The 25,440-nt window shown below is 52.3% G+C and overlaps 2 protein-coding genes and 1 non-coding gene across 16 annotated transcripts in view; 1 reads left to right on the top strand and 2 right to left on the bottom strand.

Moving 5' to 3' along the window:
• NAA38 (N-alpha-acetyltransferase 38, NatC auxiliary subunit) overlaps nucleotides 1–25,440 on the top strand; it is a 226,289-nt gene that overhangs the window by 171,193 nt on the left and 29,656 nt on the right. The window contains exon 1 of one of the 2 annotated variants that reach the window (XM_050765555.1): nucleotides 24,383–24,392. The exons of the other annotated variant lie outside the window; for it this stretch is intronic. The gene's annotated coding sequence lies outside the window, so the exon portion shown is untranslated. Of the gene's footprint in view, nucleotides 1–24,382; nucleotides 24,393–25,440 lie in introns of those variants that run through there. 2 annotated transcript variants of the gene reach the window in all.
• The window catches only part of CHD3 (chromodomain helicase DNA binding protein 3), a 28,397-nt gene that overhangs the window by 2,329 nt on the left and 628 nt on the right, over nucleotides 1–25,440 (bottom strand). The window contains exons 1-38 of one of the 13 annotated variants that reach the window (XM_050765160.1): nucleotides 22,942–23,086; nucleotides 21,666–21,771; nucleotides 20,985–21,097; nucleotides 20,000–20,170; nucleotides 19,677–19,801; nucleotides 16,840–17,123; nucleotides 16,475–16,605; nucleotides 16,083–16,233; nucleotides 15,740–15,933; nucleotides 15,184–15,417; nucleotides 14,792–14,995; nucleotides 13,044–13,255; nucleotides 12,248–12,379; nucleotides 11,755–11,854; nucleotides 11,148–11,339; nucleotides 10,808–11,008; nucleotides 10,320–10,457; nucleotides 9,940–10,061; nucleotides 9,620–9,793; nucleotides 9,358–9,499; nucleotides 8,978–9,109; nucleotides 7,655–7,772; nucleotides 7,321–7,445; nucleotides 6,884–7,115; nucleotides 6,418–6,584; nucleotides 5,790–5,967; nucleotides 5,243–5,308; nucleotides 4,707–4,792; nucleotides 4,423–4,556; nucleotides 3,717–3,861; nucleotides 3,383–3,545; nucleotides 3,167–3,288; nucleotides 2,926–3,061; nucleotides 2,712–2,813; nucleotides 2,396–2,524; nucleotides 1,899–2,007; nucleotides 1,576–1,708; nucleotides 1,017–1,258 (exon numbers count right to left, since the gene is read on the bottom strand). In XM_050765160.1, the coding sequence (XP_050621117.1) occupies nucleotides 1,017–1,258; nucleotides 1,576–1,708; nucleotides 1,899–2,007; nucleotides 2,396–2,524; nucleotides 2,712–2,813; nucleotides 2,926–3,061; nucleotides 3,167–3,288; nucleotides 3,383–3,545; nucleotides 3,717–3,861; nucleotides 4,423–4,556; nucleotides 4,707–4,792; nucleotides 5,243–5,308; nucleotides 5,790–5,967; nucleotides 6,418–6,584; nucleotides 6,884–7,115; nucleotides 7,321–7,445; nucleotides 7,655–7,772; nucleotides 8,978–9,109; nucleotides 9,358–9,499; nucleotides 9,620–9,793; nucleotides 9,940–10,061; nucleotides 10,320–10,457; nucleotides 10,808–11,008; nucleotides 11,148–11,339; nucleotides 11,755–11,854; nucleotides 12,248–12,379; nucleotides 13,044–13,255; nucleotides 14,792–14,995; nucleotides 15,184–15,417; nucleotides 15,740–15,933; nucleotides 16,083–16,233; nucleotides 16,475–16,605; nucleotides 16,840–17,123; nucleotides 19,677–19,801; nucleotides 20,000–20,170; nucleotides 20,985–21,097; nucleotides 21,666–21,765 (5,639 nt within the window). In that variant the 5' untranslated portion in view covers nucleotides 21,766–21,771; nucleotides 22,942–23,086. Of the gene's footprint in view, nucleotides 1–1,016; nucleotides 1,259–1,575; nucleotides 1,709–1,898; nucleotides 2,008–2,395; nucleotides 2,525–2,711; nucleotides 2,814–2,925; nucleotides 3,062–3,166; nucleotides 3,289–3,382; nucleotides 3,546–3,716; nucleotides 3,862–4,422; nucleotides 4,557–4,706; nucleotides 4,793–5,242; nucleotides 5,309–5,789; nucleotides 5,968–6,417; nucleotides 6,585–6,883; nucleotides 7,116–7,320; nucleotides 7,446–7,654; nucleotides 7,773–8,977; nucleotides 9,110–9,357; nucleotides 9,500–9,619; nucleotides 9,794–9,939; nucleotides 10,062–10,319; nucleotides 10,458–10,807; nucleotides 11,009–11,147; nucleotides 11,340–11,754; nucleotides 11,855–12,247; nucleotides 12,380–13,043; nucleotides 13,256–14,791; nucleotides 14,996–15,183; nucleotides 15,418–15,739; nucleotides 15,934–16,082; nucleotides 16,234–16,474; nucleotides 16,606–16,839; nucleotides 17,124–19,676; nucleotides 19,802–19,999; nucleotides 20,171–20,984; nucleotides 21,098–21,665; nucleotides 21,990–22,941; nucleotides 23,087–24,449; nucleotides 25,125–25,440 lie in introns of those variants that run through there. The other 12 variants (XM_050765164.1, XM_050765165.1, XM_050765162.1 and 9 more) reach the window with 12 other exon arrangements.
• On the bottom strand, nucleotides 4,152–4,290 carry LOC126940059 (small Cajal body-specific RNA 21). The gene has a single exon (XR_007720582.1). It is a non-coding gene; the product is annotated as a small Cajal body-specific RNA 21 (non-coding RNA).

Here is a 25,440-nt window from a genome sequence, read left to right on the forward strand (position 1 = left end):
AGAAAGAAGGGCAAGAGAAAGACAGGGAAATAGAGAGATGGAGCCAGGAAAAGAGAGGCATCAGACGGACAGATACAGGCAGAAAAAGAGCGAGAGAGGAGGACACAGATGTCAAAGAACCAGAGGTCAAGAAAGTAAAAGTAGACAAAAAACAGAAGCAACTCAGGGGAAAAGAAAAAGTGTTAGGAAAAGAGAGAGAACAGATCACCACAGAAGACAGATGGAGAGAAAGAAGAAAGAAAAAGGGAGCATGGAGGAAAGGAAGATGGGGGGACATTGGAAGACATGGGGGCGGGGAGTTGTCAGAACATCTCATACTGGAAGAGCAAGGTTTGGGGTTGGGGATGATGGGGAGGAAATAGTCAGGAGGCATGGGAGGTGGTAAGTGTCAAAGCTTTAAGGAATCAAGATTTTAATATGTAAGGGGAGAGGGAGGTTAGAAGGTCAGTATTACAGATTCAAGGAATTAGAACAGGGATCAAAGGGGCCAGGAGTCAGTGACTACATCAGGCAGGATTAGATGGTTAGAGGGCTTTGGATATAATCTCTATCATTGGCAAGGTAAGAGGCGGTAGGAGGAAAGGTCGAAGGTCAAAGGGAAGTTTCATGGAGTAGGGTCAGAGGGTTGGATGGGTGGTAGTTTCTGCCTCATGAGGTGAAACAGATGTGAGGGAATGTGATTTGTTTGACCAGAGCCAGGGATTTGTATGGTGCACACACAGTCCAAGGCCCCTAACTGGATGATGTCGGCAGTATGGCGGGGATGCGGCTCCACCGCCAGTGAAGAGGCCCCACTGTGTAGAGGGGACATGGAGGCTGGGGCAGGTCCCTCTATGGGGCATGGTTGTGAATGCTATCAGGTGTGGATGAGGGTTGGTTTGCACAAGTCCTAGAGGCTAAAATCCAAGGGGGTGCCAGGTCGGTAGGGGTGGGGTTAGAGGTCAGAGGGGGGTGGTTCAGAGGGTAGAGGGGTCAGGGGGTGGGAAGATTTTGAGGGGTGCGGGGTGAAGACTTACGCAGCGTTGTGGGCCCTCCCCCGCGCGGGGCCGCCGCGGCCCTTACCCTTGTGCAGGACGGCGTTGGCCGGCTTGTTCCCCGCCAGCGACTCCTTGGAGAGGTGCTGGTGGCTCTCGGCCAGGCACTCGGCCTCGGCGAAGCGGGCGTGGAGGGCCATGGCGGGGTGCGCCGGCTCCTGCGACAGGTTCAGGTAGGCCGCCCGCCGCAGCTGCTCCTCAATCACCAGCGCCTGCTCCAGGAGCTGAGGGCACAGGGTTGGGAGGTGAAGGCAGGGCTCTGCCAGCAGTGAGTGAGTGGCGGGTGGGGGGACTGGACATAGCAGGAGACCCACCCTGCCCTCACTGCTGGCCCAGAGCACTCCTAGCTCCAAACCAACTGCGAACCTAGCATCAACCCTGACCCAGACCACACTCCCAAGCACAAGGTTACACTTTGGTCTTGGCTCCAAGCATCACCTCAGCCCTGAAGGTGTTAACCTTCCCTAGGTTCCAACTAGATCTGGCCTCACTTCTGACCCAAGCCCGTCTAAAACCCGTTCCTGTCCTCCCTCATTCCCACCTTGAACCTCCGGGCCAGGAACTTATTTTTCATCTCCAGAAAGTTCCCCTTATTGGCTTCAGTTTTAAATGGCTCGTTGATAATGGCAAATTGAGCATCATTCTGGATGTCCTGCCACCGTGCATAGCCATGGCTACCAATGAAGGAAAGGGAACCATCAAGGAATTTAACAGGAATGGGCTTGGCTTTGAACACTTCTTCCTTTTGGCCTGACTCCCCAAAGTGTGGCAGTAGCCCTGTCCCTGGGTGTGAAATCATCATCCTTTTTTTTTTTTGCCAGCTTGAGAGAACCTTTTCCTTCTTGCACGTGTGTCAAAGGATACAGGACAATCCCAGCCAGAAGCCAGTAGTCGTGTCTTCTGTGCCAGATCTCATTGAGTTTGCCTGAGGAAATAGCTGCCCGTTCCTCATTCTGCCACAGTGTGTGAAGCTCTGCAAAGGCGGCAGCAGACAGAAGAGGCAACAAGCGTTTGCAGACTGCACTCAGTCCAACAGACAGGTACAGATGGGGAAACTGAATAATGAAAGGGAACTAAGGGCTCCTGAAGAGGAATGGGTAAAGGTTAGGTTAGGAGTTCGGAACAAACTCCGTTACTCCGTTCGAGTTAGAATTAAGAATAAAGGTGGGATTAGAGCCAGCTTTGGAGTTAAGAGGGATACTTAAGAAAGATTTAGAGCAAGGATCGGAGTCAGCATGCAACATACTTCATTGGAAGTTACTTGGAATTAAAGGTAGCAGGAAGCCTCAGGCAAAACGAGAAACCCCATGAGGATGAGCAGATCCCCTTGAGGAGCAGAAAGCAGCGAGAGTCTCCCCAACCTGTGAAGCCACCATCTGCGATATTGAACATGAACCGGGGCTTCTCTGTCTTTTCCTCTCGTCGCCCATTGGACCGTGGCTCATCTCGAGGCCCTGGTCGAAGCTCCCGGTCACCTTTTACATCTTCTGCTAGGACAGACAGGCCAAAGCTCACACCTCAGGACACCCTCCTCCCAGGTCCCAAGACTACTATCTGTACTGTGCTGTCCTGGCCTTTCAAACAGCTACCCGCCCAGGACCCAAGCATTTGGTTCCCCAGACTCCACCTCCCCTGATGCCCTCAGGGACCCAGGTGTCCGGTCCTTCCACCCATTACCTCTCTTGCCCAAATCCCCTGCTTCCCCCTCCGGCCTCTCCCTGTGTTCCTGTCCATCCATCGGCTTCTCCTCCCCCCTTTCTCCTGGCGTCGACTCTGTGGCTGTGGGAGGGGGTAGGGGATAGGAAGGGAGGATGTTACCCTCATCCTCTGACCCCAGAAGAGGGACATCCCAAATTCTAATCCCCCATCACTCCTAAGGCCATGCACCCACCTGACTTCTCTCTGTCCCCACGGTACCCAGGTTCAAGCTCCATCTCTCCAGGTACCCCTGGCACCTCATCCTCTAGAGGAATCTTCCTTGGCTCCAGCCGCTCCCCGAGTGATGGGGCTGGGCTGGGGGCATCAACCTGTAAGAGGACAATGGGGTCAGGATGAGCTGGAGGGCTCCCAGGCATCTGGCCTCCAAGCCCCCTCCCCTCCCACTCCACAGGGGAATCCAGGGAGCCACACACCTCTGTGTCCATCTTCTCCCCAATTCTGCTGTTCTTCTCTGGCTTCTCCTCCTGGTTTTCAGCTTCCTCCTTCTCAAGAGGAGTCCTTATGCCTTCTCCTTTCTCACTTGGAGCTGGAGTAGCTGCAGGGGAAGGCACAGTGATAAAGACAGAGGTTCTCTTGCCCTGACTCCTGGCTCCCTTTCTGTCTCTCCCACCATCCTGATTTCTGATTACCAGGTTTAGAGGTGCAGGGACTGTTGGTAGCAGAAGCCTCAGGAGTGGTGGGAGACGTTTTGGTAGGAGAGGAGGCTCTGGAGGAGCGCTTAGAGTCAGCGCTGGGGTCGGGCATCAGTTCCGGCATTGACCAACGCCCATTGATGTGCTCAAACTCCTGCACCTGGGGTGGGAAGGACAGGTGTCAGCTCCAGGCACTTACAGACATACAGACAGGAAACTCCAGTCTCCTCCGTCTCACACCAGCGCGAGCTTACAACTCAGGGACAGAGGCAGAGGAAGGACAGAGACTAGGCAGCCAGCTTGATTTTTTGGGTGAGAGGAAGACTGATACCTTCTTCTTGACGAGAGACATGACTCCAATGCGGGTCAACACCTGCTGGCGACTCAGTCCCTCCCGAGGGACCCCATCGGCAAAGGTTTCAGAGCCGTCTGCCCCAGGCTCACACAGATGGCGCATGAACAAAGATACATAGGCCCTAAGAAGCATGGGGTGGGAGGACGGTTAGGGAAGCCACAGAAGGGGTATAGGGCAGTGAGGAAGATGCAAAGATGACTGAGGACCCCCAAGTCCCCAAATCCCCAGATGCTCCAGGGCTCCTCCCCTGGGCCTCTCACTCTCACCATTACCAGCCCTCCAAGTCCTAACCGTGCCCCTGCGCCCCATCCCTGGCCTATCCCCTTGGCCTTGGTACTTAATTCCTGGGCCCCATCAGTCAGCTCTTCATCCTTTCCACCAGCTCCTCCTGCCAGGTGATTGTGGCCAAGTAAATGTGAGGCTAGGACAGCCCAGGAGAGGTTCCTTGCTTCAACACCTCTCCCCTGGGGAGAATGCCTGGCCCCTCTACTCTAGGCTCGGCTGAGGGGAGGTGGGGTGGGCTGAGACCACCCCCCAGGAAATCGAGCCAGGAAGCGTTGTATGGCAGGGAGGGTGACAATCAGTTGAGTAAGGTCACATCATATGGCGGCCCCAAGGAAGAATGGAACACCCAAAGCTCTTACCCTTGCGTCCAACTCAGCCCTGTATCACCCACACTCACTTAAACTCCTTCTCAGTCTTGCCCCTCAGGTCCCGCACCAGCCACTGCGTGGTGAAGGCATCCTGTGGTGGCATCCCCCAGCGCATCACGGCATTGAGGAAAGCCTTCCGCTGACGGGTATTGAAGCCCAGCACCTGAGGGTGGGGGCAAGGAGGCAATGGCGACAAATGTCCAGGGTTCTTAGGTCTTGTCCTTTCTACCCTCAGTGATCCAGGCCCCAATTTCCAACCTTCTGCCCTCATGCTCTCCTTGGAGAACTCACGAACACTGGGCCCAGCTCTCACCTCAATGTTGCCCCCGACTCGGGCCAGCAGTGGAGGCAGTGGCTTATCTTTCTCATTCCGGAGCTGCCTCTTTGACTGTCTACGCCCTGAGAGTGGGGATGACATCAATTAGCTGATCCACCACCTCCTCTAAGCCTCAGTCCTCCTTAGCACCCCATTCCCACAAGATACAGAACACAGGAACATTCCTATCATGTTTGAGGTGCTCCCAATTCTCTCCCAAGCACTTCAGAACTACTAACCCAGTGACTCTAAAAGAACTAGTCATATTTTAAAATTAATAGCTGATATCTGACAAAGGCCCAGATTACCAGTGGAAATGGAAAATGATTCAGCCTTTCTTGATCTAGTCTATGTGGTCACACAAACCGAAGTTTACTAGTGGAGAGACTATCAACATTGCTTCCTTTCTGCTCATCTGCAATGGAGTTTTTCCACACACACACAAAGATTTTTTACTTGTACAAAAACAGTGGGCTTAAAGCAAACTGAAAAATAAAATGGTAAGAGGTAAGAGTCAGGAACACAGATGCCACCTTCAGGACGTTCATCGAAGTCTTCATCCTCCTCCTCTGAACCCACCGAGTACTCTGACTGGTTGTCTGTGGGGGTGGAGAGGGCCCAGTGGTCAGGGAGGTCTCTCGGGATATGCCCATGCTGGGGCCCTTTCTGGCTGGCTTCCTCCCTGCCGAGACTTGTCTACCTTTATTCTGGCCTTGGCCCTTCTGGGAACGCCAGGTCACTGCCTGAAGTCTGACTTGGGAGCCGCATATCCTACAGCATCTCCATTCACCGCCCACCTTCAGTCTCTGGGCCCCTCTGGTTCTCCTGCCAAACCTACTCTAAGCAGTGGCCCTGGGTGTCCACAGGATGCCTGTGCAACCACCAAATAGTTTAAATCACCTGCAAACCCACCTGGCCTCCGGGTAGTTCCTAATGACTCTACCTTACGTCTTTCCCTTTTAGCAGGGAAAGGCTCTGACTTCTAGGCTTCTCTCTTACCCTCTAAGTAGCCCCAGCCTTAAGTCCCTTCTCATCATCACTTCCCCCGCTTTTACTGCCTGCATCTGGGGCAGTCCTCACCTTGGTCTTCCTGAGCAGCATCATTGTAGTTAACTTGCTTGCGAACCCGCTTGCCCTTGCCTAGATTCCGGGCTAAGTCTTCCTGCTGTTGCTCATAGTGATGCCTCAGCAGCTTCTCCCAGTAGTCAGGGTCCACATTCTCCTCCTGCTTGATGATCTCTCGCTCAATTTCCTCAATCTGAAGGGCAGCAGAATGAATGAACACTGGGGGTCTCCTTCTTTGCTAATCTTTCCATGGCAATGAAATCCCTACTCTGCTGCGTCAGCCCAATCCGGTCTCCCCACTCCTGGAGCTTCGTGACTCTGCATACATTTTCTGGACATTGTGCATGTTCCATGCCATCTCTTACCTGCAGCGTGCTCTCCTCATGTTTTCTAAATCTCTCCTCTAATCCCTCTGACAGTGTTTCTCCTGCACTGTCTCAGAAGGTACCCTTCTGTGTTTACCAGTACTGTCTGTGCCTACGTTTCTCTCTGAAGTCCAGTCTCACCTATTAGACGAAGAAGTTATTTGAGGTCCACTACTGTTCTAAGGGGGACGGACCCTCCTATTTCAAGGCCAAGTAAAGGATACTGCCTTTTGGAGATGGCCTGGGATAGATAATGTCTGGCCCCCAGAGCCTCTCACCTTGTCTTCTTCTCGCACGACGTACTGTGCCACTTTGAAGGAGCTGAGATACTCATTCATGTTCTGCACGTCAGTGTCCTCAGTTGCATCCTGGTTCCGGTCCAACAGCCGAGCGATGGCCTCATTGTCATAATGAATCACACTGCTGTCTTCCTCCTTGTTCTCCCCTGGTGAGAGGGAAAACAGGGAACTTTGGGTTCCAAAGTTTAGAAAGGCTGATGGGAAAGCTTCTACTCTGCATCCTTTTCACAGAAGCCCTGGAGAAGGCTCTTTCCCTGGGAGCCAATGTTGAAAGGTTTATGTTTTGTTTGTTTTAACCCTACAGGCAAAGAAAGAGGTCAACCTTCCTCCAAGAGCCACTAAAAGAAGGCTCTCCTTCCTTCAGAGGCTACAGAGAAGAGTTGTTTTTCCCTCCGCAGGGGGAGAGCAGGGGCTGCTTTCACGGAGCTGCAGAAAAGGTTCTCACCCTCGTTTTCATCCTTGAACAGCTCTTCAGTGCCAAATTTGAGAATGTCGTCAAGCTCCTGCTTAGACATGGAGCCTGCCTTGGAGCCCAGCCCAGGCCGCACAACCAGGTGTGTCAGCATCATCTTTCTTTTGGCCACTTGTGTGATTCGCTCTTCCACTGACGCACGAGTCACAAACCGGTAAATCATCACTTTGTTGGCCTGGCCAATCCGATGAGCCCGGCTAAAGGCCTGCAGGGGCAAGAGAAAGTGGCGGGTGGGCCAGGGGAGTGGCCGGGGAGAAGCTGCCCACATGCTCAGGAAAGAAGGCTGCTGAAGAAGGGTCTTCTCTCCTCCTAGAAGCGATTTATTTCTGACCCCGGAACATGACACCCTCCTCCATGAACCCACATCTCCTTGCTAAATGGTGCAGGCGCTCCAGGATACGAGTTCCCACCTGGATGTCATTATGGGGGTTCCAGTCAGAATCAAAGATGATGACAGTGTCAGCAGTGGCCAGATTGATGCCCAGGCCCCCAGCTCGGGTGGACAGGAGGAAGCAGAATTGTTGGGCTCCAGGAGCTAGGAGGTGAGAGTTGGATCAGGTTTTTCTTGTACCCAGTAGGTCTGTCCACCTGCTCCTAGACGTTCTCTGATGACAAACAACCATGCCCCCAACTCAAAGCCTAAGTTTCCAATGTCCCCCAAGCCAGTCCCCCTCCCATCCCAGAGACCTATCACAGGTTTCTCAGGCCTCCCACACCCACCAGGGACCAGTGTATCTCCCTCACCATTAAACCGATCGATGGCCTCCTGCCTCAGGGCACCAGTGATGCCACCATCGATGCGTTCATACTTGTAGCCTTCGTAGTCTAAGAAGTCCTCAAGCAAGTCTAACATTTTGGTCATCTAGAGCAAGAGAAAAGGATGGAGTCTGGAATAATGAGGTGGTGGGATAGCTTGCTTATTCTAACTACTCCTTTATACAAACTCAACCCTGATCCTTACACCGGAACCCCTGCCCTGTCTTAAGCTCCTCTTTATTCCACATTCTTATCACACTCTCTTTTTTATTTTTATTTTTGAGATGGAGTCTCATTCTATTGCCCAAGCTGGAGTGCAGTGGTGCCATCTCAGCTCACTGCAACCTCCACTCCCGGGTTCAAGTGATCCTACTACCTCAGAGTCCCTAGTAGCTGGGACTACAGGTGTGCGCCACCACGCCCAACTAATTTTTGTATTTTTAGTAGAGACGGGGTTTCACCATGTTGGCCAGGTCTCAAACTCCTGACCTCAAGTGATCCTCCTGCCTCAGCCTCCCAAAGTGCTGGGATAACAGGTGTGAGCTACCATGTCTGGCCCTCTTGTCACACTCTCTTGATTTAAGATTGTTTCTCCTAAGGCAGAGGTTCTCTGCGACCCATGAAAAGGTTTCAGGGAAATCTAGGAACCCCCTGAAAATCCATACAAATTTGTGTCATTGTATGTACAGTTGTCTGGAGAGTGGACCCAGAGTTTTCATCACATTTCCAGAGGGTCTGTGCCTTCACCCTCACCTGCCAATAAGATGAAGAAATAATACCAATCTCTAAGGAGGCTCACCCTCACCCTTCCCCCATGCAGCTGAAAAGGAACTAAAGCTGGACTTCAACTTCCAATAACCTTAAGAACAGGCATCAGAGGCCAAGAATAAACTTGCTATACGGTAATCCCAGCACTTTGGGAGACCGAGGTGGGCAGATCACCTGAGGTCAGGAGATCGAGACCATCCTGACCAACATGGTGAAACCTCGTCTCTACTAAAAATACAAAAAATTAGCCAGGCATGGAGGTGGGCACCTGTAATCCCAGCTACTCGGGAGACTGAGGCAGGAGAATCACTTGAACCCAGGAAGCAGAGGTTGCAGTGAGCCCAGATCACGGCCCTGCACTCCAGTCAGGGAACAAGAGAGAAACTCTGTCTCAAAAAAAAAAAAAAGAAAAGAAACTCTTACAGGAGGAATCTCCTCATTTGTCACACTGGAGCAGCCACAGGAAGACGGTAAGAAATTAAAGTGTGGAGGACGAGGAGAGGGAAGAGGAAGCAGATGTAGACAGCTAAGGGCACAGGTCACCTGCGAGAAGATGAGTACTCGGTGTCCTTGCTCCTTCAGCTTTCGCAGCATCTTCTGGAGCAGCATGAGCTTCCCAGATGACTTAATAAGTGCCCCACCCTCATAAGCCCCACTGGGGAGTTTGGGGGACTCCTGAAAAGGGAGGAGAGAGGAGGAGGACAGGGTCAGTTGGAAACATCTCCCCATATTCTTACCATGCCTAGAAGGCCAGATGCCCAGATCCAGCTTCCACACATTCCCAATTCCTACTGCTCTCAGAGACCCAGTCCCTGGCCTTCCAGCGCACTCCACCCTTGTGGCTCAATACCTACCTCCCCACTACTCCCCACCCATGTTTTCTGAGAGCAGACATTCGATCAGCTCCTGCTCTGTGTATCTACCATAGCAGCCACGGGAAAAAGGTATGGATGGTTGCAGCACTTCTTAAGATCCATCATGATATTAAGCAGCGACACCTGGTTCCCACCACCTCGTGAATTCAAGGCCTCAAAATTTCGAGTCAGGATGTACTTGTAGTATTTCCTAAAGGCCAGGAAAGGGGTGTAAAAGAAACATAAATAAAAGAAGCAATTATGATATTGCACTTGGAATGCTCCCATCAATCCCCAACCCCTACTCCAGGCAGCTTGTCTTGCATCTTACTTCTGCATGGGGCTTAGCTCCACCCGAACGATGAGCTCTGTCTTGGCTGGCATGTTCTTAAAGACATCTGCCTTGAGCCTCCGTAGCATATGTGGCCCCAGCAAATCATGCAGTTTCTTGATCTGGTCCTCTTTGGATATGTCAGCAAACTCCTCCAGGAAGCCCTCCAAGTTGCTAAGAGCCAGGAGAGAAGAAAATTAACAGGTTGGCAAGTTATTTGCCGCTGATCTCAGGCTTACCACCTCAGATTAATCCTCTACCGGTTCATTTTATCTGCTCCACCTCTCATCTCTGCCAACTACCCTTAGGGAACCACTTACTTAAATCTCTCTGGGGTGAGGAAGTTCAGGAGATGGAAGAGCTCCTCCAGATTATTCTGCAATGGGGTTCCTGTCAGCAGCAACTTATGATCTATCTTGTAACCATTGAGAACCCTGAAAAACTAAAAGATGGGGCAAGGCAAGGCAGGAGAATGGGCTTATTAGTGGCAAATGACCGACCCACAGCATCAGCCTTTCTCTGTCCCAGCTCCCATTTCACTCAGGATCAGAGGCCCCAAATCTTTGGCCCTCTCCCTCCTCCAACCTGGCCGTCCTCTCAGACTACAGAAAATCCCCAGAACTTTGTTTGGGTTTTTTTAGGACCAGGGCAAGTAGGAGCCCACCATTTCAAGTTTTTGAGGTCTGGGAACCTCACTCACCTTGGACTGGTTGTTCTTGAGTCGATGGGCCTCATCTACCACAAGACAGGCCCAGCGGATAGAACCGAGTGCTGCCTGATCAATGGTGATCAGCTCATATGATGTCAGGAGAACGTGGAACTTCACCTGTGCCTCCCTCTGCCAACATAATTATTGCCCATTCAGCTGCCACCTGACAACCATGGACTTACACCTCCAGACACCTTTTCCTGACTGTGGCTCCCAATAGGAGCCATTACTCTGTTCTCCAAGCAGGGATTACAGACCATGGCCCCTAAACCTCTGCCCACATTTCCAGTACTGACAGATCCATGTACGCCCTTGGGAGTACCTGCCACATCTCTAGGATGGTAGTGCAGAGACACGAGGACAGGTGGAGGAAGAGGAGAAAGGTGAGGAGAGAGGGGAATAGAGAAACTGAATTCCTGGCTGAGAAAAAGAAGTGACAGATTTGAGGGTCTTAGAGGATATGAGGTAGAGGGGCTTACCTTCATCTTAAAAGCTTTCTTGCCCCCTTTGATGGCGTTGTCCTCAAAGGAGAATTCATTCTCACGAATGATGGCCCGGCTATCCTTGTCACCCGTGTATGTCACCACATAGAATTTGGGTGCCCACATCTGGAACTCCCGCTCCCAGTTAATGATGGTAGAGAGTGGGGCACTCACCAGGAAGGGACCTTTTGTGTGGCCCTGGGAGTCAAGAATGGGGCAGCATAAGTCTAGGCTAGAGGCTGTATACCCCAGTCCTCTGCCAGCTACACCCCTCCATCTTCCCCCTCCCCACTTCCCCAGTCCAAGCGGTCCCCTTCAAGGTCCTAGAGTCAAGCACCTCCTTATAGAGTGAGTAGAGGAAGACAATAGTTTGTATGGTCTTGCCCAGCCCCATCTCATCAGCTAGAATGGTATCAGTGCCCTGGGCCCAGGAGAAGCGCAGCCAGTTCAGCCCTTCCAGCTGGTACATGTGCAGGGTGCCTCCAGTGGCTGTGATAAACCGTGGCTGAGTCTCATATTTCACGGTAGGCTACGGAGACAAGAAGTCAGAAAGCTCAAGGAAATAACCAGCAGCTCCTCCAGTTTTAGTCTCCTCCTCCCTGGCATGGATACCAAGTTGGATTACAATTCCCTCTACTATGGCCTGAGTTTACAAAAGTTCTCACATCTAGTCTTCAGCCCCTCCCCCTCATTCTGTAAGACAATATCCAGCAGCACCATGGGGGAGGGCCAGCTGGTGAAAGAGCCGCCAGTGGGCTATCTCTAGCAGCTCCTGCCCTTTTAGGCCAAAATTCTTAACCACTCTTGGGGCAAGGCTGGACGCTGAAGGAAGAGCTGCTGTTCACAGAGGTTACTGAATCTCTGGGAAGTTCCATCAATAGCCCTTGGGAAATCTTCGATCACCATGGCTCCAGAAACAAGAAATGCCAACTGAGAGGACTCACATCATTAGTGGGAGAACTGGGAGGCCCATCACCCTGTAGCTCCTTCTTCTTCTTCTTATACTTCCGGGGCTGGGCAGGGTCTTCCCCCATAATTAGTTCTCTGGAAAAAGAGTGGCTCTGAATGAGGCCTCATCTTTGGGAGTCCTACGCTTTCTTTTCTGAACCCATTCCAGACCTACTTCCCACTGTCCATGACCTAGATTTTCCCATATTTCCTTTTTCCCAGGCTTTTTACCCTTGCCCTTTGGATTTCACCTCAAGAACCAGCCCTCCCCACTCTTGAACATTCTCTTCTCCACTACTGAGCCAGATCTTGTTTCTGTTCCTTACACTACCTCTTTAGCAAGCCCATCTCAAACCACCCAGCCCAGGTGGCCATTGCCCTGAACTCCAGGTTGAATCAGTCCCTTCTATACCCTCATTTTATGCTGGAGTTTTAGCTTTCAGGCCCTCATCCTCAGAATCCCTCAAATCCACAGGCTCGTTCCCTCACCGGTGTCTCCAGTAGCTTTGCTTATGTTCTTCATATTCAGGGATATTCATTTCATCTTCCTCCCACGTGGACTGGTCATATGGCAAGTCCCTCCATTTTACTAGATAGTGGTAATTCCCCTTTTTATCCACACTGTGGGGCAGGAGGCCATAAGGAGGAGCAGGAGGAAACAAAAATTGCATAGATCACAAACAGCAAGAAGGCCTGAGAAACGCAATTATCAGCAAACACACAAAATTTGTCACCCAACCTTCAACAGTGGGCGCTGGAAGGGACGTGAGAATAGTTAACCTGGCAGCCTAACCTTCTCAGGATGGTATCCTAAAAATCAACTATCACAAAACATTCCTGGAGATCCCTCCTTATATCATTTGTTCACCTAATCACTAAGTATTTTCCTCATGGAACTCAGAGTCTCGTGGGGAAGACAGCATTGAAATAACTAAATAAATACCGTAACTTTAGGCAGTAATAAGTACCATGAAGAAGAAATATTCAGAACACTGGTCTGGATGAATTATGTCTCTCATGTTTTGCTTTCATGCCCTCATCCCCAGACTCATGTGCTATGTCTTATGCCACTGGAGATGACAAAAGAGGCACTGCCTGGCCGAACTTTCCTCCTGTTTTCTCCCATTCCCCTGGAGGAAACAAGGCCAGAAAGGCTGAAGCTACAGCAGAGGTTATCAAGGTTAGATCAATTACCTGGTTAATCAGCAAATACTAACATGAGGCCATCACCATGGTAAGAATAGTGTCATATACCAGGTCTTACTTCCCAGGGCCAAGGATTCACCTGTGGTTGATGATACGGTGGACAGTCATCCACTCTGGCTTGATGCCAAAACGATAGTACTTCTCCTCCATCTCAGCATAGTGTGGGTCTTTCACTTTACGCTTGTCACTCTTCCCATCATCCTCGCCGGAGCCATAGTCCAGGGGCGGGGGCTCATCCATGTCATTCTTCCGCTGGTAGTTTCGGTACATAACCAAATGGAAGATTTCCAGCTGATAGGGCACAGAAAAACGAGGAAGAGACAGGCCTGACACTCACAGAGGACAACAGGGAACGGGGAAGAGGCCAGCAGGAGGAATGGGACAGGGAAAGGGAGCTATGAAAAAGGATGGATTGGCTGGGCGCGGTGGTTCATGCCTGTAATCCCAGCACTTTGGGAGGCTCAGGGGTGCGGATCACCTGAAGTCAGGAGTTCAAGACCAGCCTGGTCAACATGGAGAAACCCTATCTCTACTAAAAATACATAAATTAGCCAGGTGTGGTGGCACATGCCTGTAATCCCAGATATTCAGGAGGCTGAGGCAGGAGAATCACTTGAACCCATGAGGTGGAGGCTGTAGTGAGCCAAGGTCGCGCCACTGCACTCCAGCCTGGGCAATAAGAGAATAACAGGTGCGTCCCAGCACTTTGGAAGGTTGAGGCAGGTGGATCACCTGAGGCTGGGAGTTCGAGATCAGCCTGATCAACATGGAGAAACCCCATCTCTACTAAAAATACAAAATTAGCCGGGCGTGGTGGCGGGCGCCTGTAATCCCAGCTACTTGGGAGGCTGAGGCAGGAGAATCGCTTGAACCCGGGAGGCAGAGGTTGCAGTGAGCCAAGATCGTGCCACTGCACTCCAGCCTGGGCAACAAGAGCAAAACTCCATCTCAAAAAAAAAGAAAAGAAAAAAGAAAGGAAGAAAAAGGATGGATTAGAGACAAATGAGTCAAAGTCAAAACAGGAGAATAAATAAAATGAAACAGATGCAACAGTTTCAGAAGACACGGCCTGGGTGGGGCTGTTATGAGCAAAAGGAGATAGGGAATGGGGTTATGAACATTGAGATTTTTTTTTTTTTGAGATGGAGTCTCGCTCTGTAGCCCAGGCTGAAGTGCAGGGGCGCGATCTTGGCTCACTGCAAGCTCCGCCTCCCGGGTTCACACCATCTCCTGCCTCAGCCTCCCGAGTAGCTGGGATTACAGGCGCCCACCACCATGCCTGGCTAAATGTTTTGTGTTTTTAGTAGAGACGGGGTTTCACTGTGTTAGCCAGGACGGTCTCGATCTCCTGACTTCAGGTGATCCGCCTCCCTCGGCCTCCCAAAGTGCTGGGATTATAGGCGTGAGCCACCGCACCCAGCCGATAATTTTTTTTTTTTTAAATAGAGATAGGGTTTCACTATGTTGCCTAGGCTGGTCTCAAGCAATCATCCTCCCCTGGCCTCCCAAAGTGCTAAGATTATAGGTGTGAGCCACTATGCCCAGCCAGGAATATTATAAAACATGGAAAAAGATAGATAAGGAAGGACGTGAAGTTAAGAAAGGCTATGCTATATCTGAGGGAAGAAAGCTAATGGAGACTGAGAGAAAGAGGACTGTAGACCAAAAGAACCACAGATGGAAACTAAGCAAGTAGGGTATAAAGGCCAGAGGCCTGAAACGAGAGAAAATGAAGGGTATGGGAACCCAGCAAACAGAGGAGTAAGAGAGGGAGAGGATGGCAGGAAATGAGGTCATGGGGGAGAGGGAAAGCAAAGGTCCTAGTACCTGAAGCTCCTTGGCCCAGGAGCAGTGCCAGTAGGATAGTCCCACCCACTTGACAAAGAACTCTCGCTCTGATCTGCCTTGAAGAGGACGCGGGGCTGGGACATCTGGATTCCCGTCTGCCTGTTGAGGGGCTGGCACTGCTACAGGCGGCTCCCCCCACCGCCAATGCAGGATCTTCTGCACTCGACCCTTCAGCACAGGGCACTTTGGGATGGACATGTACAAGGAGAAGGAAAAAAAAGAGGCAGACAGAACCCATCGTTAGATGACAGGATAGGGGTCCCACAGAGTGGGGGAGTGCAGAGAAAGGAAAAGCTGGACATGTGGGCCCCAGGGATGGGGGAAGGGATCAGGCCCGACAGTAAATACAGAGGGGAGATGTTTCCACTCACTGTGCATCGGGGACACAGCCATTCACCATTGGGAATGTCAGGCAGGGGAGGGTTTAGACAATGAATGTGGTAGGAAGAGATGCACGCGTCACAGCACAGCAGCTCCCCGCCGTCCTTGCACACGCGGCAGTACTCCATGTGATCATCCTCCTCCTCCTTCTCCCCTTCCTCCTCTCCCTCCTCTTCGTATTCCTCCTCTTCCTCTTTGGCCTCCCACTGGACCCCCTCCTTCTCCTAGGGGGCCAAGGACAGACACACAGACAGATGGCAGAAGTTAAGGAATGAAACTGGAAGATACAGGCAAAGACAGGACACCTGAATCCTAGAAGTGCAGAGAAGACTGGTGGGAACTAAAGAAAAGGACACTCCAGTTTCAGAAATGCTGATTCTGGGAGCAAAGGTGTGGGAGAAAGGAATACATTAGGATCCTAGACACTTGGACATCTGTTACTAAGAAGTCCAGCCATCTGGGGGTAGGAAGAGGGTAAGTGAAACCAAGGGGGAAAGAGATGGGTGGGTTCCTCAGGGTCATCAGATGCTGGCATTAGGTACTCACACAGTGAGGGCAGCTCCATTTGCCCTCGGGAGCCCGGTCAAGCTCAGGATCAAGGCAGACGAGGTGGTAGGCACGAGGGCAGGTGTCACACAGAATAATTTCCCCACCCTGCTGGCACACCTCACAGTAATCCTGGTGATCCGTCTCGTAGCCATCAACCTCCTCCTCCCCGGCCACTGCAGGACAGCCCAGGACTGTCATATACCCCGGTGGAGGGATAAGGAAGTGGGGCAGGGGGAGATGGAGAGAGAGAGGGAGAAGGGTTGAAGAGAGAAGTCAAAATTGAAAATAAGAATGAGAGGACGGCCCACTGACAGGATCACATGCAGTCAACACTTCTTACCCTTCTTCTTCTTCCTTCCTGGCCGGCCTCTCTTTAGTTTCTTGGTGCGGACAGGGCCATCAGGCCGGCCTGAGGCACTGTGGACACTGCCACTGTCCAGGTCTGACTCCTCAGCCTCTGGTTCAGGACCTTCGTCACTCTGAAAAACATACTGCCCATAGCCCCGTGGCCGTCAGTGAGGCAGACTTCATTCCACGCCCTCCCCAGGCCTTTGGCTTCCTGCTCCGTCGACCCTCACAGATCCCTGTCTCTGGATCCTTGTCCGTCACGGATCCCTGTCTCTGGATCCTTGGCCCTCACAGATCCCTGTCTCTGGATCCTTGGCCCTCACGGATCCCTGTCTCTGGATCCTTGGCCCCCAGGTGTTTAGCAGACAGGGATGGGTCACTCACCGAGCCTCCTTTCTTCCTCTTGCCACCCAGCAGCCCTAGTTTTATTTTGAGCGGTGCCATTTTCTTTCCCCGAAGCTTCTTGCGTCCATCAGGCACTCGGGGGCTCTTACTCCGTCTCTTATGGCCTGGACCTGAATGAGGAGTTGGGTGAGAAGAGGAAAAAGGAGAGGTCATGACATCCTGGAATAATGGAGGTCACAGGAGCCTCTGGACTCCTCTGTGGGCTGTGGTTTCACTAAGCCCCACTTCCTGGAAAGCATCTCTCCTCCGGCAATCAGGGCTGGGAAGGCGAGAGTTCCAGACTCTAATGTGAAGACATGCGGTTTGGAAGGTGAAATGACAGTTGTTGGAAGAGAGTTCCCTACCTTTGCCCTCTTTGGTTTTGGCTCTTCGGATGGGTGGGGGCTGGATATCAGCAGCAGGGGGTGGTGGAAGGGCGGGGGGTCCGGAGGGTGCTATGGGGGTGGCCGATGAGACAGCAGCTGACACCTGCTCAGCTACAGCTGCTGCTGCTGCTGCCGCTGCCGCCGCCACAGCAGCTGCTGACCCCTTGAAGGGGTTGTTGGCGCTGAACTCTCTCCATTTGGCCCCAAGGATGGTCATCATCTTAGACATTGGGATCTTAGGATTCTTCTTAGCAATCAGGGGCCTGTAAATACAGAAGCAGAAAACTCGGACCCTTCACAGATGGTCTGGGAACACTGCCATCTCCCCTCATCAATTAAATCTATGTACATGCTAGGATTCCTGGGTGGTGAGAATATGTCCTATTAGGAAAAACAGCCATTTAAGAAACTAAACAAATAGGCCGGGCGCGGTGGCTCAAGCCTGTAATCCCAGCACTTTGGGAGGCCGAGACGGGCGGATCACGAGGTCAGGAGATCGAGACCATCCTGGCTAACATGGTGAAACCCCGTCTCTACTAAAAATACAAAAAACTAGCCGGGCGTGGTGGCGGGCGCCTGTAGTCCCAGCTACTCGGAGGCTGAGGCAGGAGAATGGCGTGAACCTGGGAGGCGGAGCTTGCAGTGAGCCGAGATCGCGCCACTGCACTCCAGCCTGGGTGACACAGCGCGAGACTCCGTCTCAAAAAAAAAAAAAAAAAAAAAAAAAAAAAAAAAAAAAAAAAAAGAAACTAAACAAATAAAAATAAGTTTTAAAAAAGCAGAGAAAGAAAAGGTTTAAAAAAGCATTAAAAAAGAAATACAGACCAGGCACGGTGGCTCATGCCTGTAATCCCAGGCTGAAGCAGGAGGATCGCTTGACCCCGGGACTGTGAGATAAGCCTGGGCAACAAAACGAGATCCTGTCTCTACAAAAAACTAAAATTAAAATTAAAAAAAATAATTAGCTGGGTGTGGTGGCGCCTGAGGCTGAGGCAGGAGGATGACTTGAGCCCAGAAGTTGGAGGATACAGTGAGCTATGATCATACCACTGCACTGCAGCCTGAATAACAGAATGAGACCCTGTCTTTAAAAAAAGGGAAATAGGCCGGGCACGGTGGCTCATGCCAGTAATCCCAACACTTTGGGAGGCCAAGGCGGGTGGATCATGAGGTCAAGAGATGGAGACCATCCTGGCCAACATGGTGAAACCCTGTCTCTACTAAAAATACAAAAATTAGTGGGGCATGGTGGCACGCGTAGTCCCAGCTACTCGGGAGGCTGAGGCAGGAGAATTGCTTGGACCTGGGAGGTAGAGGTTGCAGTAAGCCGAGATTGCGCCACTACACTCCAGCCTGGCGACGGAGTGAAACTCCATCTCAAAAAAAAAAAGGAAAATAAAAAACAGCAAAATAAAACTGAAAAACATAAAAGGTTAAGATAAAACTAACAAAAATACTTTACTTTTGTATACTACTTTACAGTTCATAAAACACTTTCACATACATTATACCTTATCTCGTCCTCACAATAATACCCTTGAGTTGCTATGATTCTCTGCATTTTACTAGTAAGTTCCATGGGCCCTGAAGATGGGCTTCTGTAGGACGAAGTGTGAAAGAGATAGACCATGCTGGTTCTGCTCTGGGGTGGGGTGCTAAACACTTGTGCTGACATGGGTGAGCCATGGTGCTGAGCAAAGCCCCATGTTCAGCAGTGAGGTAGGTGAGACAACATTACTAATGACAGTCATCAGTTACTGAATGTTCCCTAGGGGCTAGGCACTGATTGTACTGTGCTTTCTATTCACTATCCCACCCAACCCACACAGATTCCTATGACGTATATATTACTATTCCCGGTTTATAGAAGAGAAAATTGAGGATTGAAGAGGTTAAGTTGCTTGCCCAAAATGTAACCAGATCTGAACCTCAGCAGCTGCCTCCAGAGCACTGAACTGATATGTTAAAGTGCCTCCTCCCCAAAAATACGTCTGCACTGTTTTCTTTTTCTTTTCTTTTTCTGAGATGGAGTTTCGCTCATTGCCCAGGCTAGAGCACAATGGCGTGATCTTGGCTCGCTACAACCTTCACCTCCTGGGTTCAAGCGATTCTCCTGCCTAGCCTCCTGAGTAGCTGGGATTATAGGCATGTGCCACCACGCCCAGCTAATTTTTTTTGTATTTAGTAGAGACGGGGTTTCGCCATGTTGGTCGGGATGGTCTTGAACTCCTGACCTCAGGTGATCCACCTGCCTTGGCCTCCGAAAGTGCCGGAATTACAGCCGTGAGCCACCGGACCCGGCCCATCTCTGTTATTTTCTACTCTACTATTCTCTACCCTTCTTTAGGAGCCACTGAAGCTCAGGTCCCACGGCCAGCAATGGACCCTCCATTATTACCAGGGCCTAAGGAAGGGGCACGGGACCTGCTAAGTGAGCAAAGGAAGTTTAGGAACACTGATGGTATCTCTCAGGTCCAGCTAGAGAGAAGTCACAGAGCAGAAGATGGAGCTGTTGGGGCAGCGGAGGGCTCACTATATTCTGTCCTCACTTCATTCTGTTGCGAAAGAGTTCTCTAACCCAGCACTGGAATCATGATCGCCCTTCCACCCCTCGCCCCTCAGTGAAGAGGTCTTAACTGGGGTTCTTGGATCCTTACGAGTCCAAGAGTTCCCTGAAATGACGTGTGGAATTGGGTGTGTATATGCCGTGAATTCTCTGGAGAGCAGTTTCATAGCTTTCATCAGATTCCAAGGGGTCCAGGGCCTCCCTCAAATTAAAAGTGTCTATTAGCGAGGATTCCTCAGTCTTACCGCACCTCATGAACTGGCTGAAGGCTTTGTAGTTGGTGAGTGTGTGGTAATCCTCCTCAGAGAACACATGCTCCACATCCTCCAGGCCCCAGGTCAGAAGCAGAGTTGCTGATGACTTCTGTTCCACTTGCTGCGGGAGAGGGGCTTTGGTGAAGTAGGTGCTCCTCCAGGCCCTATTCCAGGCCCCACACATGCCTGTCTACCAACCCACCAGCTTCCCTGGGCTTTCTTGCTTCTTGCTCCATTCTCCAGTCCAGTCTCCATTCCTCCCCTCCTCATGCCCATCTTTAATGCGGATTTCTCACTCTCATTCCCTAATTCTACTCACCTTTTGCCCCCCATCTCCCTCCCCCTTTTTCCGCCGCTTTGTCTTCTTCTCCTTTTTTTCTCGGTGCTTCCTTCTTCGTTTCCGACCTGGTCCGGTTCCATATTCACTCCCCCCACTCTCTGACTTCTCCCGGTACTCATCTCGCTCAGAACCAAATTCCTCCTCACTGTCCTAAGAAAAAGAAATAAAAATAACATTTATTCATCTCTACCACTGCCAGAAACTGTTCTCAGCACATACCATATCTTATCTCTTTTAATCTTCACAACAATCATATGTGATAGTAACTAATTTTTTATCTCCTTTTTTTGTTTGTTTGTTTTTGGAGATGGAGTCTTGCTCTATTGCCCATGCTGGAATGCAGTGGTGTGATCTCAGCTCACTGCAACCTCCACCTCCCGGGTTCAAGCAATCCTCCTGCCTCAGCCTCCTGAGTAGCTGGGATTACAGACATGTACTACTGCGCCCGGCTAATTTTTGTATTTTTAGTAGAGATGGAGTTTCACCATGTTGGCCAGGCTGGTCTCGAACTCCTGACCTCAAATGATCCACCCGGCTCAGCCTCCCAAAGTGCTGGGATTACAAGCGTGAAGCACTGTACCCGGCCATTATCTACTTTTACAGATGAGGAAACTAAGGCACAGAGAGCCAAATAAATGGCCTGGTATCCTAGACAGAGGAATGTTGGACTCTTGAATTCATACAGTCTTCTTCCGGAGCTTGTGCTTTCAACTGCTTCTCTTTGCTGCTGAGGCAAGTCACGCTGACAACAAGGCTCTTCACTAGGTTGCGGTGAATGAAGTTAGGGTCCCAGATCCCTGAGATACGGGCCAACAGTGGCAGGGAATTGGGGGGCCCAGGGGATCAAGCCTCCCTGGCTTCAGACCCCTACCCCCACACCAGTAATCAGGACCAGAGAAAATGTAGGTCTCTGAGAATGGGTCTCCTGAGCCTTGCCACGGAGTTAGAAATTCTTCACACTTACACGCTTCTTGCGTTTTCGGGGTTTTCCTGGCTTGTTCTCCTTCTGTTTCTTGGGTCCTCGTTTTCTCTTCTTCACACCCAATGCTGAAGGCAGCAGCCGAATGTCATCCTTATCTTTGAAGCAAAAAGCATCAGAAAACCTAAGCCTCTAGGTTTCCAGCCCCTGAGGCCCCTCAACTTGCCCCTTCCCCACCACGGCAGTTCCCGCTCTCTAGGAACTGGGGCATTAACTCCTCCAAGCCCTGCCTCCCCTCACTGGATGCAAACAGAAAGTGTTTCGAGTACTCCGGGATGCTCTGGTTCTGAATGGGAGGTCAGGGGTCAGAAGAGAAGAGCAGCCAAACCACTCCCCTCCCTCCCTTCCTACTAACAAGGGACCAGGCTCCAGGCCATGGGCTCTGACTGTGGCAGGTCCTTTCAGTCACCGCCAGGGCTCCTCCTGCCTTCCCCCTCACTTCGCCAGCTGGCATCCTGCCCAGGAACTGGGGAAGCCATGCCCAGCTGCTGGCCTGGCCTGACCCCAGCACTTGGAGTGGGGAGACACAAGCTGGCAGCTCCCTAAGCCAGATGCTGGGGAGGGAGAGCCAAAGGTGGACACCTGGGTTCTCACACTAACACCCTGGGGCCCTGACATCCTTTTGCCAAGAGGGAGGCCTCTATTTACATTTCCTCGGATAATTACCAGGCATCCTGTCACCCCAACACAGTCCTGGAGGAAAAGAAATCCTCAGCTGGTCATTTTTACTTCTTGCCCACAGGATCACAGTGTCTGCCTCCTTCATCACACCCTAATTCGACAGGAGAAAGTCTCCACAATTACCTAAACATTCCTCCTCCCAAGTAGCCTAAAACCTACCTTCAATTCTATTCCCATCTCCCCGCTCCCTCTGAGAACTTGGGGGCCATACCCTTTGTTTCCCGATCTCACCCTTCACCTCCGTATTTTGTTCCAGATATCCTGACCCATTCATCTATAGGCAGTATGGGAGACCCAAACAAAGATATAGGCGCAGACAGACACACCCAGCACATGCCTTCTCAAAAGCACACGCGCGCGCGCACCCACCCACACACACTGAGGCCCACAAATCCAGAGGAGGGCCTGTACCTGCTTCAGCAGGGCTAGGTCCCTGGCTTTCTCCCCAGATGTCTCTATCAGAGGGCCCCAGGCAGGCTCTTCCCTGATGTCCCCCCACCCCATATCTGTGAAGGTGTCACTCACTCTGTGAAGGCTTGGGGAATGGAGAGTTACCCCACATAAAGGAAGACAGGATGCCCCACAGACCTGGCGCCCTGGGGCTCTGGTTCGCCTCCCTCCCCTACCAAGCACTAGACTAACCAGCCAGACCTGTCTAGTACAGAGAGAGGCAGCCGACGCAGGACGGGAAAGCCTGGGCTTGGCCCAGCCCCTAGCTCTAGGACACACAATCCTTTCTCCCTCCCTCAACAGCCAACGGAAAATTAGCCACAATTAACACCAGAGGCCTCCGTTTCCACTGCCTCAGAGTCGGAGCCTCTCCTTCCTTCAGTGCCACCTTTCCTGCTAACTACAGCATCCTGTGTCCCCTTGTGCAGGAAGACACTCTAGGACTGTGTGCGTGTGTGCAGGGAGGTGGCTGCCCAGAGCCCGGGTGTGAAACGGAATGGGGACTGTAATAGGAAGTCAGCAAGGAAGGCGCCATGCCCCAGCAGCCGGCTCCCCTGGCCCCAGGGACTTCGGTTGACTTGAACATGGAAACGGAGGCTGCCGGGGCAGTGGCAAGGGCAGGCCAACTGGCTAAGGATCAGGGACACGGCCTCGGCCACCACCAGCCAGGGGTGGTGCACAAGCCCGTTCACTCTACTCCCCACCCCAGCGGGAGGTTCCCGAACTTGGGCAGACGTCGGTGGCGGGAGAGGCAAGGCGAGAATGGCGAGGAAAAGCAAGGACGGGTAATAAAGCAAATCTAAGTCCCAACCTCGGTCTCAGCAGCCACTCAATGCTGGCCTGGAGCCCAGACTCTCCCACATCCCCGGCTCGGATCTCAGGGAGGCAGGGAGGAAAGAGGCGGGGGCCGGAGGGCGCAGGGCGGAGCCTGGCCGCCCGAGCAAGCGGGAGGAGTCTCGACCGAAGCCTCGCCTCCTGCCCGCCCCTCTCTTCTTCTAATCTCACCATCAATCTCTCACACATATATTTATTTTTTCTCAAATTCCCCTCCCTCCCCCACAACGCACCACCATAATAGGTCTGCTGCACATGCGTACTGCAGGCAGGGGGTGGGTTTGTATTTTCAGACCTTTTGCAAAGAAACTACCAGAATTTTCCGCACCACCCACAATCATTCCCCACCCCCACCCCCAAGGAATCACATCTATATATTATGTTATATTATTTCTCTCGACTTGCCAGAAGGGGGAGGGAGAAGAAATGAGTTTTTGGCTTCCTGCTCCCTTCCCCCACCAACACGACTGCTATTATTTTAAACGTTTAACAATGTAAGAAGACTGGAGAGAGGGGGAAGGGATAAAATTGGTCTTGAGTAAGAATGTAAAACAAAATGGTGAGAATCAAAGCAGTCGGAATGGAAAACAATGGAAACCTCTCCTGTGCACAAATGCATATTCTAGACAAGGAAGAGCGAGGGCAGCCTGAACACATTGCCTTAGAGGAGGGTTATTTTCCCCACACTTAGGTAGACAGAAATAATGAGTGGGCTAAAAATATTTTCCCGAAGTTTTACCTCCGAAAGTCATCTGAGGGGGTGTATCTGGGTCACTCATTCGACTTGGAGGGCTGAAAGGGAGATAAAAATTGCCCAGGGGGAGAGGGGAGGTGGGTTTTCATTTCAGATGTAAAATGTAAGCAGCCTTTGACGTTTCTTCTGGTCTATTCAGAAAGCCAAGAAGGAAAGCGGAGGCCAGGTTGACACAAAGACCCATCTCAACCTCGGATCCTTTCTCGCTTCTCTCCCCCACGTACCCAGATCCGAGACCCACCCAACCCCACCCCAGACTCCAAGTCCCAATACAAATAGGTGAGCGCTGCCAAGCCCCTGGCAGGACCTGGCGGCCTTTCTTTTCCTCTTTTCAGCGCCTCTGCCGGAGGCAACCCCAAAGGCACCCTCTCCCCACAACTCCTCATTCCTCCCCTTCCTGCCAAGGCAGGGGGCTCTCTGGGAGAACTTTTTCAAAACTTTTCCCTTTTTCAGACAAGCTTGGGGGACCGGGAGACTTTATCCAGTTTCCAGGAGACGCACATCCCTCCCCGACCCACAAGAAAGCACCCCCCGCTCCCCCAAAGGTCGTCTCGGCTAGACAGGAACGTTTGCCACAGAAGCCACACGGATCAATATGAGTTTTACAAAGAGCCCGGTGTTGGCCGTTTTGAAGTTTGGTGCATTTGTGCCGCATGGCAGCCAGAGGCCCGGGGGTGCGGACGTCCCCCTGCCGTTCCCCAGGCGGGGGGTGTGGACACCCAGATGCTCACCTATCCCAAAGAAGACTAGAAATCACTCCACTAGGAGGGTAGTCTGAGGGGGACACCGCTGGGCGCCTGACGCGGCGCAGCGGTCTGGAGAGCGCCGCCCAGAGAGTGCCGCCGGGTGACTTGTCACCTCGGGGGACGGGTGCTGAGTGATGGTCAAGCTGCAGAACAGCTGGGTGGGCAGTTCACGCCCCCCAACGTGCTCAGGGAGTGGGTGGTTTCAGCGAGAGAGTGAGTGACAGTGAATGGCAGCCACGTGAGAGTCACAGCTGGGCAGCTTGGCCACCCCAGACTGACGGGGTCAGGAGAGGGACCCCCCCCCCCACCGCACTTGACACAAAAGAGCCCAGAGGCCCGGCGAGATGAAGGGGGTGGAGCTGGGGGCATCTGGTTCCCCAGACACTCTCCTCTCCGCTCCCCAATCCTAAGGGACTGCTGTCCCCTGCACAGGCTGGGGGAGCGAGGGGACGAGCTCCAGTCTTATTCCAGGAAGTGGTCTGCGTGGACTGTAGCCACCACCTGCCCCTACTCATCAGCAGCCCACAAACATTCACAAGACCCCTCCCTCGCGTGCCACCGCACGCCCCTCAGCTGGCGGGCATCTAAGTCCTCGCGGGTGGAGGGGGGGTCCGATGGACACCGTCCCCACTCTGCCTGCCCAAGTCCTGAGCGGAGGGGGCAGGCCCGTCGGCTGCTCCGGGCGGGGAAACCCCACTCTCCCTCGGTCCAACCCCACCGGGGCCCGAGCCCGAGGGGCGCTCGCGCGGCCGCCCCTCCCCCACGCGCCCCTCCCCCACGCCGCCGTCCGGCCGCCAGGGTCTCCGCGGTCCCTCGCTCGGCCAGGGAGGGGGCCCTGGCTTCGCCTTGGCCGTTTCCTGCCTACCCCCTCCCCGCCGAGGGTAAAAAAAAAACCTCCTCCTCCTCCTCCCCCGAAAGCCGCGACCGAGTGGCCCGGTCCGCGCGCGCAGCTCGCGCCCAGCGCTCTCCAGCCGGG

This window comes from Macaca thibetana, chromosome 16, assembly GCF_024542745.1.
Source record: "Macaca thibetana thibetana isolate TM-01 chromosome 16, ASM2454274v1, whole genome shotgun sequence".
NCBI lineage: Eukaryota > Metazoa > Chordata > Mammalia > Primates > Cercopithecidae > Macaca > Macaca thibetana.